We start from the raw sequence: 14,588 nt of genomic DNA, 5'->3' as shown, positions 1-14,588 counted from the left end.
TGACTTATAGATAGTTAACATAGGCACAGTTCTATGTCTAATTTTGGAGCTCTGCTGCCCATCAGATCCATTGGGGGATATTTATCATACGCTGGCGCTCGTGCGCCAGCGTATGATAGCCCCGCCGCTACAAATTCGCAGCCCGATACATGAAGAGGCTTCTGCCTCTTCATGTATCGGGCTGCCAGTTGCGCAGCGTTTATCCTGGCTTTTTTTCTGCCTGGCGTAGAAAAATCCGCAACCGGCGACTTTTCACGTATGAAAAGTCGCCGGCAGCAGCGAGTGCGCAGGCGCAGGGACAGTAACGCCCCGCGCCGGCCCACTCCCGTCCGGCCGCGCCCCCCGCTCGGCCGGCCGCGCCCCCCCCCCTTTACGCCCCTTCACGCCCCACTGGCGTGAAGGTGGCGGATTGGGGAAAATAATCGCAAAAGCTAGCAATAAGCTAGCATTTGCGATTATTTCAGGGCCTCTGCGCCACTGGCGGTGCGCAGAGGTCCTGATAAATATCCCCCATTGAAGTGGCTTTGGCCCTTTAATTAATGTGAATATGGTCTATTTTCTGTCTGGGATTTTTTTTCAAAAAGTCCCAAAAAAAGTCTCAAAATGCATAAAAAGTCCCAGCACATAGCGGCAGATTTACTTACCCGGCCCATTCGCGATCCAGCGGCGCATTCTCTGCGCTGGATTCGGGTACGGCCGGGATTTATTAAGGTAGTTCCTCTGACGTCCACCAGGTGGCGTTGCTGCGCTGAAGAGCATCGGAACGCACTGGAGTTCACCGAGCCGGGCTGAGTGAAGGTAAGTGCAATTTTCGCGACACATTGTTTTTTTAAAATGCGGCGGTTTTTCCGAATCCGTCGGGTTTTTGTTCGGCCACACCCCCCGATTTCCGTTGTGTGCATGCCAGCGCCGATGCACCACAATCCGATCACGTGCGCCAAAATCCCAGGGCAATTCAGGAAAAATCGGCGCAAATCGGAAATATTGGGGTAACACGTCGGGAAAACGCGAATCGGGCCCTTAGTAAATGACCCCCATAGACTTTTTATGAGACTTTTTTCAAAAGTCATGACTCTCGCTTTGTACGGTGTTGCACTAGCAGTAGTTCTATGTTTAGGGCAGATACATGAAGAGGTGTATATAGTCCTGTGAGACTTTTGAGTCTCAAAAACCCTCAATGTGACTACATTAAGGGTTAACTTGACTCTTTCATTGCCTTTAGTTGCCTTGTGGGCAGGTCCTCTGGTTTCCTCCCACACTCTAAAACATTCTGTTAGGTTGATTAGATTTTAACCCCCTGGGGGACAGGGACTGATTTGACAAGCTCTGTGCAACTATATAAATAAAGGAATTATTATTATTATTATTATTATTCCTCCTAAGCAAAATTTTCATGATAATGTTTTTTAGCACATTCTAGAGGAAGAGGCCCAGTATGTCCATTATTCATGAGTGTCGTGCAATAAAAACAGGTAAAACAAGTCATGTGCAAGTAATTCTCTAATTGTTATTATATCCTAACCCACTCCCCAGTACAAGCCATTTATATCAGAGATCAAGGAGGGGGGAGAGCTCTTGTATCAAGTTAATCTTCCTCGTCTCCTCATGCTCCCAACTTAACATCACTGAGTTCCCCCGCCTGTCTGTTCGGCACCGGCCGGTTCTACATGTGCTCTGCACACGCAGCAGTGATATGGCGGTCAGCTGTCACTCGCTCTGGCGCTGTGCACATTACTTGAGCATACAGGGTAAAATTGTTGTTTTTGGTCCGAAGCCGCAACGTACGGGAGCCGCATCAGAGCCATTGAAACACAATGAAAGTCTTGTTTGGGGTTTATTGAGTTGTTTCGAGTTGACAGGTTTCTTCTAATTGTCCTTAAAGTGAACCTGTCACCAGGAATGTAATTTTTAGCTGGTGACAGGTTCCAATTGCCTCTGCTATGCTGACTTTAAAAATGTCTTTGTCAGCTTTCAGTACTTTACATAAGTTTAATTCACATTACCTGACTCCCTACCTGCTGCAGCCTGTGTTTCCTGATGCCTTCACCCTCTCATCCACACCCTCCCCCTCCCTCCCCTATCTGCTCAATGCAAATAATAGAAACTGGGGAGGGTGGAGGGAGCTAAATGAGTTTGAAGGAGAGGAAACTGAGACACAGGCACACACAGGCTGCAGCTTCCCCTCCCTGGGACTCACTACACGTTGCTGGCAGGAAGCCATGTAATGTGAACTAAACTAATATAAGCTTCTGAAATTATTGAGCATGGTGACAAATCAGCATAACTTAGGCACCTACAACCCAAGGATGTAACTATAGTTGGTATCAGCTGCTATGGGGCCCGCAGTGTCAGGGGGCCTCGGCATCCAACCTGACACACTAAAAAATGGAGGCTGTGCCCCCATTATATACTTAAATACATGTTATTCTGCACATTGTGGAGCATACTATATAAATGGTATGTATGTTTGTACACAGCTTCCACAGTACACAGAATGAATTGGCAGATCTGATAAGAAATGTCAGGGGAGAGGGAGGCGGCAGCAGAACTATGGATCTCTTATCTCTAATTCCTGCCATCTACTATGACCATGCAGTCAGCAGCTACTCTGTACAGATCTGTGTAAGTGTATACATGTATATATCAGTGCATAAATGTGTTCGCATGAGTGTATAAATGTGTAAGTATACAAGTATGTACATTTTCTGAGAGGGTAGAGGGCCACATTCAGAAGTCTGCCATGGGGCCCTGCCTCTCTAAGTTACTGCTGTCACCAGCTGAAAATGACATTCCTAGTGACAGGTTCTCTTTAAATCCAACCTTACACAATGGGGCTCATTTACTAAGGGCTCCGCGGCCACACTTTGGTTGGGTTTCCCGAATTTTTCCGTTTTGCATTGAATTCCGCTGGGATTTAGCTGCAATCACGCCAGCTTTCACGCGACAGAAATCGGGGGACGTGGCCGTCGGACAACCCGACGGATTCGAAAAAAACGCAGAATTTAAGAAACTAAATGTGCCGCAAGATCAGCACTTACATGCACCGGGAAGAAGCAGGTGAACTCCGGCGGACCTCGGCGCAGCCGCGACACCTGCTGGATATCGGGCGCACGGACCTTAGTGAATCCGGGCAGAACCCGAATCCTCGTCGGACAACGCACCGCAGGATCACTACTGGACCAGGTAAGTAAATGTTGACTTCAAACATATGTATTTGGAGAGACAATCTATAAAGTACAAGAAAAGTTACACTATGGATATAGATTATATGCTGTATACAGCAAATATAAAGCTCAAATAAACTGTATAGTCTATATGAATAATAAGCCGATAAATGCACATGTGACTGACTCCCTTTGTGTTATTTAACTGAATTAAACAAGTTCTTCAAAATCTGTAATTCAATAAATTGTCATAAAAACATCATAAAAGTCTTTTATTTTTTTGCATTTCCGGAAACAAAGCCGTTAACAGAATAGACAACTCCAGGCGCACAACATATAATTACGGCAAAAACTGCCAAAATAAAAACAGGGAAAAGCAACATAAAAGAAAATTGCAACATTGTATTTTATGCTTCTGTTTACAAGGAACCTGGCGTCTTTTCCCGTCGCGTGAGAACGTGGCGCTGCGGTGGCGATATCGGGAGAGTAATGCGAGTTACTATTAGCGGGAAGGAGAACAATAGATCAATGCTCCCTCGCTTTGTATTTACGGATGGAAGATTGTTATCACAGATTAATGCTGTTCAGGTGACTCTGGGGGATGGAAATTGGATGCAGCCCTTGTAAGTTTTACCATAAATAATAGTGCGCCCATAACTAAAGCTCAGCGAGAGATACGGCGCAGAATCCCACCCGGAGAGACGCGCTGGTAAATAACTATTGTGTAAAGCACAAGCCGCTGAATCACTTCAGAAAATCTTCCATAATGTATGCGCGACGCTTCCAGGACATGAATATAATGGGAAATAAATAGTTCCTGAGCGTTTCTGCCTCTGACTGGTGTGTGAGGTTTATAGGACAGAATGGAAGCAAAGCCAAAATGACTAAACTGCAGAGCGGAGCCCTACTTTATAGTCTGTAGCCATGGAGACGCATTGATCGGCGCGGGGGCTGCGTATATAAAATAGAATGCAAGCCATTTACATAGGAGATACATGTTAAAGTATTTATAATACATCTTGTACTCCAGAATATAAAATATGACCCGTTTATTACTTTTGTCTGAGGTGCAATACCGTTCACAACCTAAAGAGTAGGGTGGAGCTGTTTCCTGTTATGAGCAGCCTATTCTAAGATGCATAGAACTAACTCTTTTATGTTTTATTTTATGCCATTCATAGACGTGAATATTTTGAAGCACAACTTTTTTTTTTCACAGCTTTAATTTCTTGTCATCCGAATCCAGTCACGTAAATTATACTTATATCAATGTGTAGCACAACATACGTGCGGCTTCCAACTAAAATCTTCAGCTGCTGTCGGTAAATGTTTACATCCTGTAAAACTTTATTGACCTAATATTTATCACCCGGAGAATGGGCTGCGGTTCTCTATAACAGACTTCTTTTTCTTGTCTAATGCTACAATGTATCAGTGAAGGTGAGAATATACATAATTGCAGAAATTAATAATGTATTGTAGGGGATAATGGTAAACTTTGAAATTTTGAAGGGAACCTATCATCAGGAATACACTAACTGAGGCATTCCCCATACCATTGTACAGCATATTGCTGCTCATTTACTGCAATTTCGTAGGACTTTGCACTTTTTTCGGGGATTGTACGGCTCGGACAGGTATTTAACAGGTGTCTGCACTAGGATTGTGTCACACGTGATTGTGATAGTTTTTTTCCATGCGACAGAAATCAGGGGGCGGCCGACTGATTCGGACTGAGCGCAGGATTTTACTTTCAAATTGTGTCGCATCCAATGCACTTACATGCACCAGGAAGAAGAAGGTGAACTCTGTCGGACCTGAGCGGGGAAGCGACACATGCAGGATATCGCGCGCATGATCTTAGTGAATCGTGGCACAGTGCATTATTGGTAGACAATGCACTTTTGTGGAACTCCACGGACGGAGTAAGTAAATGTGCCCCATTTTGTATATAACAGTGCACATCTTCCTCAGCACACAGCATGAAATGTCGAGAGAGAGGCAGGGGACATCAGAAAGACAGGACTAGGGATCTGTCATCCCTAATTCCTGCCCCCATGTGGTCAGCAGTTACTGGGACAGATCTGTGTTAGTGTATGAATGTATATATCAGTGCACAATTGTGTTCACATGAGTGTATAAATGTGAATACTTTCTAAGGGGGTCGGGGGGCCCCATTTAGAAGTCTACTATGGGGCCCTGCCTCTCCTAGTTACACCCCTGACCTCCCTTTTATTCTTTTGGTCAGTAGGCTTATGGAGATACCCAATTTATATTTTTGAAGTCTTAATAGCTAGAATAAATGATTCCCGTTTGATAATTTATCATCCAGCTCTCTTCTGGCTTATCATACATCATCCGGTTATCTGGAAGTCTCGCACATGTGCGACGTACACCCCTATCAAGCAGCTACATCCGCCGGTCAGCTTTCTCGAGATTTCCCGAGACATGGGTGATGTCACCAACCCTAAGGGAGATGGGTGGGAGGACATGGGAGTAAATAAAATAATTTAGGCGTGCATAATTACTAGATGAAGAAGCTCCGGGCCGCCTATGTTATGTGCACAGGAGCGCCTGAACTAATTAGCTTATATGTAAAAGTAGTTTTTCTCTGCTATTTGTCCCTTTAAAGGGTATTTCCAGCATAAACATACAGGGGGAGATTTAGCAGAAGTGCCTGAGGTAAAACTGTTCTAGTTGCACAAGGAAACCAATCAGAGCTGAGCTTTCATTTTGTAAACAGCTATGGGAAAATTAAAGCAGAGCTCTGATTGGTTACCATGAGCAACTAGAACAGTTCTGCTCATACAATAAATCTCCCCCACAGAATTGATGAGATTGGTGTTTGTGAGACCCCACAGTTGCACTGCCACCAGTGTCTTCTTTACAGCGAAAAGATATGGAAGTTTGGCTGGTTGGCAGCTGCACAATGCATGGGGCCGTCTTCTACTGTGATTTTCCAAGGGACTTTCAGCAATGTTGTATTCACAGGATAAACTACGGTATGCTATGTAGGTCAATTCCATCAATACAAGAAAAAGTAGAAAATGTATCAACTGAAAAAGCTTCAGAAAGGACCTGGAGATGTGAGGAAAGATCATACAATGATCAGTATCAGACCTTCTACATGAGACAGGAATCTTTACTGTTACAGTAGTAGTAATAATAGTAATAAGTAATTATTGATCTCCAAAGATACAAAGACAGCATTGAAAAAGTACAAGATACCGTATCTCACGGCATTGAATGTTCTAAGTAATATGCTGTGGAAAGATTTTTAATTTATCTATGGAAATTATCTAACAGGAGTTGTTTTTTTTTCTCTGTGATGCAAAATTGGATGTTATTTCAATTTCCTTTTCTACGGATCAAATAACTATGTCTAAGAAAGGTTTATGGACAAATATCTTCTTTCAGCCTCAGTAACTTTCCAAAGAGCATAGAGGAATCTGATCTCGGTTGTCTCCGGGCCCTCGGGTTGGCCATCACAGTCTAACAGTTTGTCTTTCATCACTTGATCATTGAGTTCTGGAGGAGTTACATATTTCATCTCAGGCACATTCCAGCTACTCAGTAACCTGGGGAGAAAGGTGCCAGGTCATGGTCCGATAAATTCCTTTACAAAGACGGCCACATACCCATGCCAAGTGACCGCGGAGTTAGAACAGGCTCAGTCTCAGCAGGTTCTGTCTTTTTAGGAATATAGTTCTGTAATCCAATCATCTTACACAATTTTAGATCTTTTTGTACTTCTTACCACCTAATCATAATTTTTTTGTCTTGTCTCTTCATCTTCCGTGGTGTCTCCAGTAGTAACGTCTGATCAAGTAGCTAACAATCTCTTATAAACAATTTCCTATTTCAAGTAGACCCATCATCCATCATGGTAACCTGCCAGAAGTTTTCATGTATGGAAATCTGAGTGCCGAGACCCTTACTGATTATTGGAATGAAGCGGATGTGCTCCACCAAGTGCTATGTTCCTCTGGGCTATTGTGGGGCCATCTTATATAGACGAGGTGTGGGGCTGCATAGATCCATAGATTTACTAATGACCCAAACATTGTCCGTTGATTATGTAATTACTTCTGCCCTCTCATGTGGGGGTATTAAAAATCGGATTCCCACCTACAGGGTGAAATGTCAGGTTCGGAAAGGTTTAAAGGGGTATTCTCGTCTGGGCATTCACATCCAGTTTCATAAACACCAAACTGTGTAGTGTAATACAGTCTATGGAGGATGTACATAGGCTGCAGGGTGACTTGGACAAACTGAATGTTTGGTCATCCACTTGGCAAATGAGGTTTAATGTGGATAAATGTAAGGTTATGCACCTGGGGGCCAATAATCCAAAGGCAAAATATGTCCTTGGGGGAGTAAATCTGGGAGAGTCCCTTGTTGAGAAGGACCTGGGGGTACTAGTAGATCATAAATTGAATAACAGCATGCAATGTCAATCAGCTGCCTCTAAAGCTAGTAGGATCTTGTCGTGTATCAAAAGTTGTATGGACTCTCGTGATAGGGATGTAATATTACCCCTGTACAAGGCACTGGTTCGGCCTCACCTGGAATATGCTGTCCAGTTCTGGGCACCGGTCCATAAAAAGGATGCCCTGGAGCTGGAGAGGGTTCAACGTAGAGCCACAAAAATGATAAGGGGTATGGAGGGTCTTGGTTATGAGGAAAGATTAAAACAACTAGATTTATTTAGTCTGGAAAAGAGACGACTACGAGGGGACATGATTAATTTATTTAAATATATGAATGGTCCATATAAAAAATATGGTGGAAAGTTGTTTCAGATTAGATCAAATCAAAAGACGAGGGGGCACTGTCTCCGTCTGGAGAAAACAAGGTTTAATCACCGGAGGCGACAGGGCTTTTTTACTATAAGAACTGTCACTCTGTGGAATAGCCTGCCTCAGGCGCTGGTCACAGCAGGGACAGCAGAGAGCTTCAAGAAGGGTCTAGATGCCTTTTTACACCTAAATAACATTGATGGTTATGTTATATAGAATTGTTTCCCCTAAATCCCTTCCTCATCCAATCCCTTCCCTTCCTTGGTTGAACTTGATGGACAAGTGTCTTTTTTCAACCGTATAAACTATGAAATCTGCCATATATTCATTTCTTCAATTGGATGTTATTAAAAAAATGTACCTGGGTGAAGATAATTTCTCATAAATGTAACTCATATGGTCCATTAGAAACAAGACTGTGTCCCTGGATACGGCCACCTCTGCTGGAGGGATTGCACAAAGAAACTAAATGTTTTTGTATATGAAATGTCTGGGAGTTACTGTATGTCCCACTACCGTCCTGTGATAATGATCGCTGAAGCCAAGAGGTCAGTCAGGACTCAAGAGCCCATGTCTGGTCACCGCTGCCAGAGTGTGGGGTGGTCGTAACTGAGGATCCCCTAGAAGGCTTGGTCCCCGGGCTACCCAAAAAATGGCTTATATTATAATGCACAACTGGTGAGATTGTTTTTTTATTACTTATTGCCGTTGGATCCCCAGGTGACTCCTGTAGCTCATCAGCGCCTGAGCAAAGGTTCCTAATCTGTGTAGTCCTTCTGTATGGTATCTGCGATCATTGACTACCCATGTGTGATCCTTGGCTTGATCTTTTATTCCACTCTTGATCTGTGCTCCTTGTATGCTGACCCTTTGCTACCTTCACAACCCTCTGCCTGTTTCCTGGCCCCCACTTGTTCGCCTCCTGCCTCTACTTTGGACAAACCATTCACTTTCCTAAGCCCTTGGTACCACGTACTAGTGTCTTTGTGCTTGCTGGGCCAGCTGCTATCTGTACTGGGACCACCACAAGAGGTAGAAGCCTTGCAACCTCTCCGCAGCAAAGTTCAGATCCCTGTATAGGGGATAAAGGGCGAATACCAGAGGGGTCGTGGGATAACTCTCTTAGTGTTTGGCCAAAGTCAAACCAGCAGGATAGCACAATGGGTTCACAACTGCTGCCCTTTACAATGCCATATGTACTCTATTTAGGACCTCAAATGTAGGTGTGTGTGTCTGTGGCTATTCAGTATTGTTGAAAATATCTTGTAGTATTTGGCTCATTATAGTCATATTATATTTATCGTGGATACATTCTTCGGGTTACCATGTACATCATTGTACTCTTCATTCAGTAATACATATGACTTTCATGGTACAAAGATATAGCAAGCAGCAAATATAAGTTAATTTTGCCCTTACTAATGTTCATGCGTACAGGCAATGGGACCCACCCCAAACACAAGAATGGTCAACACATTCCCACTAATGCTATGCATTGTGTCTTCACAATGAGATTTTCTGCCATCTTCTCAGACGTGTAGCTGACACATTCTTGACTTGTTACTCTATTCATCAGTAGGAAAAGGAAAACCATTCTTGTGATCGGTGGGGGTCCCATCGTTCAGGTCCTCATCATTTCCTATCCTGTGGGATAAAGAATAATGGAACAACAGGACATCACATTTAAACTTATTATAAAAATAAATGTAGAATTTGATTCAATTCAATGTCTTACGTATTTTTGTCTGTCTTTGCATTGCAGTTTTGGCGATGGAGTTTCCGAAACCTCAACAGAAGAAGCACTGATTGCCATTGGATTTTAGACCATTTTCTTCCAAATTTAGAGGCCACTCAACTGATATGTTGTTCTCCTTGGACAAGAAGATGATCAAGGTACCAGGGAGAAAGTTTACAGATAACGTTTTCTAGAAGACTTCTGAAGCTATGGCCTCAAAGGTGTCATGTTTATACATATTGACAGTTGTGTGTTGGGCCAGCGCTCTTTGGTATTTGAGTGTCACCCGCCCGACATCCAACTACACCGGTTACAGGCTGAACAAAATCGTCATATCCCAAAAAAACATTTCCTTTGGCAATATAAGGACTCGACCCATAAACCCCCATTCCTTTGATTTTGTTATCAATGAGCCAGAAAAATGTGAGAATAATGGCAGCCCATTCCTGGTCATTTTGATCAGCACAACCCATAAGGAGTTTGACGCAAGGCAAGCGATTCGAGAGACTTGGGGCAACGAAAGCAACTTCAAGGGGATTAAAATTGTTACACTTTTCCTTCTTGGCAAAAATGCTGACCCTGTTTTGAATCAGATGGTGGAGCAAGAAAGCCAGATATTTCATGATATCGTTGTAGAAGACTTCATTGATTCTTACCATAATTTGACTCTTAAAACAATGATGGGAATGAGATGGGTGGCTACGTTTTGCTCAAAGGCCAAATACGTCATGAAAACAGACAGTGATATTTTTGTAAATATGGACAACCTGATATACAAACTGCTGAAACCCACCACCAAACCCCGGCGGAGATACTTCACTGGGTACGTCATCAATGGAGGCCCTATACGGGATGTCCGAAGCAAATGGTACATGCCAAGAGACTTGTACCCAGAGAGCAACTATCCACCGTTTTGTTCTGGAACTGGATATATATTCTCTGCCGATGTGGCAGAGCTCATTTATAAAACTTCTCTCCATACAAGACTTTTACACCTGGAGGACGTATACGTGGGCTTATGCTTACGAAAACTGGGAATACACCCCTTCCAAAACAGTGGCTTTAATCACTGGAAAATGGCCTACAGCTTGTGCCGCTACCGCAGAGTCATTACGGTGCATCAGATCGGCCCTGAAGAAATGCACAGAATTTGGAATGATATGTCCAGCAAAAAGCATCTGCGATGTTAAGTTTTTTTTAAGGGTGTTTTTTTGTTACTATGAAGACTAAATAATCAAAAAAAGGAGACTTTTCTACAACTTTTTCACTTTTGCTGGCCATTAGAGACTTTAAGACTCCGGTCTCTTGTGAAATATAAAAACTTTTGAGGGTAGTTCTTTGACTGATGACTTGAAAACACAATCTGGATTCGACACGACGTCATCATCTGTGCATCATTTCAACGCGTGCAATATTATCAAGTAATCAGAATCATACCTGTATGTAGCCATGGTGTTGTCACGACACGCAGAAAACATTTATGTATTTGACTGTACTGAGAATGTTCTGTGTTGCCTCGAATTCTAGATGAGAAGCGACACAATGGGGCACATTTACTTACCCAGTCCCGTCGCGATTCCGCGGTGCGTTGTCCGACGAGGATTCGGGTCCGGCACCGCTGATGCGCCACAATCCGATCGAGTGCGCCAAAAACCCATGGCAATTCGGCACAAAACGGCAATATTCAGGAAAGCCCACCGGAAACGCGGTCCGTGGACCCTTAGTAGATGTGCCCCAATGTATCTGATTGTTCTATTATCAGTGTTACCAGTCCTGCAGTATTGGTGCAATAGGTTTCTAGAAACACATGTAAAACATATACATAGTAAGAAATCTCACTTTATAAGGCAAATACAAAAATGATCAGGCTTCAATGCAAAACCCAAAAAGTTTATCCCGACCCCATATAGGATAAGGCTAAATATTGTACTAGTGTTTTACACTCAAAGCTCTCACAAAGTACTCCAAATATCTTGTCTCCAATCACATAATCACTGTGTTATTACCAGGTAAAGAACAAAATGTCTGCTTATAAGTGTCTTGTGGATATGGGACCACTGTGAATAAAGAGTGTGGCTCTAGGCTACAAAACAGCCGAGACCTCTTTGTTCCTGATATAGCTTTGGATTTCTGAGTTCTATCCCACATCTACAAAACATGAATATATAAGATGACGAAAACCCCTCCGGTTGGGATCTACAAAAATTTCTATAGTGAACTCCCCCTTTTGACCGCTACAAGTAAATGCTATGGTCAGGTGACAGTAATGTTGTCTCAAGTACATTCCACCCGATTTATCATCCGGATTTTCTTGTGTGCAAAAAGTTAAGATCTTGGCCTTTTTCAGAAAAAGATAGCAGTGAACAAGCTTGACTGGAAGGGTACACCATGAGCTTCCAGATTTGCCAACCATTGACCAGTGTAGATTTCAATTTTGGTGCCACAGAAATCTTAAGAGGTTCCGTGTTGGTCTTGATATATCGACCATATTCAGTACAATGTCAGAGTCTTACTTAAGACATATATCAGGAGGCGGATACCTAGAATCAAGCCTATACATACAATGGGGCATATTTATCAGGACCTCTGCGCACCGCCAGTGGCGCAGAGGCCCTGAAATAATCGCAAATGCTAGCTTATTGCTAGCTTTTGCAATTATTTTCCCCAATCCGCCACCTTCACGCCAGTGGGGTGTGAAGGGGCGTGAAGGGGGGGGCGCGGCCGGACAGGAGTGGGCCGGCGCGGGGCGTTACTGTCCCGGCGCATGCGCACTCGCTGCTGCCAGTGACTTTTTATACGTGAAAAGTCGCCGGCTGTGTTTTTTCTACGCCAGGCCCTGCCTGGCGTAGGATAAACGCTGCGCTGCTGGCAGCCTGATACATCAAGAGGCAGAAGCCTCTTGATGTATCGGGCTGCGAATTTGCGCATGAGCGCCAGCGGATGATAAATATCCCCCAATATGCCTGAGATAGTTGTTGATACTTCTAGGTGAGCAGAACCCAACTGGCCAACCATCTAATGTGTGTATGATGTTCAGCCATGTATTTCCATGTCCTAACCATTGCTAATCCCACCCAATGTAGAAATTCACTCTTTACATAGAGTACCATACATAACGGCTTATACATAAATAAAATAATATACATTATTTTGAGGGGTTGACTTTTAAGAGAGATTTACAACTGATTCACAATTTTTGTTGCACAAAAGCCTAAAATTAGTTTTGTAAAGTATTTCCATATCAATGGTACTATAGCTCTTTTACTGAGCCCACTCAGACACAACTACTGCTCTGATGTATCTAAAATAATGTAAAAAAATTTCAACTCAAGATATAACAAAAAAATTCTACTATGGTAAACAGTCCTATGCAAACCATATACAGACTTCAGGTGTCTCTGGGTTTAACCGGAAAAGAATAGGAATTATTAGAAAAAATAATATTTTGCAAATAATTCTGGTAAATGGATTTGTGTAGACAGTAAAGAAAAAAGATGTCATCTCTAGCTTTGCAGTGTAACCTGGGTATTTGCATATAACTACCGTACTACAAAATAACAGGAATGATTCTCTGACGTTCTTACACTATGATTTTGGTTTATCATAAAGTACAAAACAATCAAACATATAAAAAACAAATAAAACAGACATTCTTTATTAATTTTACGAAATCTGAACCAGGTCAACTATATATATTACTAATTACTAGAATTAAAATTATGCAAGTAATTACAGTATTTTATAATGTGGAATATTTCATTTAAATTCACACATTTTTCAACAGTATTAATACCTACATGAGCAAGGCAGTCATCTCATCTCTTACTATTACAGTGTGTCTTCTCTGCATATAGGAATCAGTAAGGGTGTGGTTCCCAAGAAGTGACTTATTATCCCGCCCATATACAGTGATTGACAGTGAGAGTCCTGATTGCTCCGCCCACACAGTGATTGACAGTGAGAGTGCTGATTGCTCCGCCCACACACAGTGATTGATAGGGAGAGTCCTGATTACTCCACCCACACAGTGATTGACAGTGAGAGTGCTGATAACTCTGCCCACACACAGTGATTGACAGTGAGAGTGCTGATAACTCTGCCCACACACAGTGATTGACAGTGAGAGTCCTGATTACTCCGCCCACACACAGTGATTGACAGTGAGAGTGCTGATAACTCTGCCTACACACAGTGATTGACAGTGAGAGTCCTGATTACCCCACCCACACACAGTGATTGACAGTGAGAGTCCTGATTACTCTACCCACACACAGTGTTTGACAGTGAGAGTCCTGATTACTCTGCCCACACACAGTTATTGACAGTGAGAGTCCTGATTACTCCGCCCACACATAGTGATTGACAGTGAGAGTCCTGATTACCCCACCCACCCACAGTGATTGACAGTGATAGACCTATTTACTCCACACACACACAGTGAAAGACAGTGAGTGCCCTGATTTCCCCACCAACACACAGTGGTTGACAGTGAGAGTCCTGAATACCCCTCCCACAAACAGTAATTGAATATATATATATATATATATATATATATATATATATATATATATATATATATATATATATATGCTACTTATCAAAACTCTCGCTAACATCAAAAATGTCAAAATCAAAGTACATTCTCAAAATTTGATGAAGAAATGAATGACCTCAACCTCCTGTAAAATATATATAAATGCCTTATTCTAATATTACATTTATAAAGTAAACTACATTGAGAAGGTACTGGCTAAAAAAAGAGCAGTTTCATGATATCATTCTTACATCACAAGATCGTGTCCTGCTGATGTTATTTTTTATGCATTTGTTTATAACATTTTAGAGACGTTGTCCAGGATCCGAAAAACCCGGACAGTACGGAACACAGAC

At 42.6% G+C, this 14,588-nt stretch overlaps 1 protein-coding gene across 1 annotated transcript in view; it reads left to right on the top strand.

Moving 5' to 3' along the window:
- Window positions 1–14,266, top strand: part of B3GALT1 (beta-1,3-galactosyltransferase 1) — a 207,974-nt gene extending 193,708 nt beyond the window's left edge. Inside the window, exon 4 of the mRNA XM_072121819.1 lies at window positions 9,726–14,266. Within this exon, the coding sequence (XP_071977920.1) occupies window positions 9,908–10,888 (981 nt within the window). The 5' untranslated portion in view covers window positions 9,726–9,907 and the 3' untranslated portion in view covers window positions 10,889–14,266. The remainder of the gene's footprint in view (window positions 1–9,725) is intronic.
- Window positions 14,267–14,588: the final 322 nt, after the last annotated feature.

This window comes from Engystomops pustulosus, chromosome 8 (assembly GCF_040894005.1).
Source record: "Engystomops pustulosus chromosome 8, aEngPut4.maternal, whole genome shotgun sequence".
Taxonomy (NCBI): domain Eukaryota; kingdom Metazoa; phylum Chordata; class Amphibia; order Anura; family Leptodactylidae; genus Engystomops; species Engystomops pustulosus.
The sequence above is the reverse complement of the archived record's forward strand: the minus strand, read 5'-3'. Positions and strand labels throughout refer to the sequence as shown.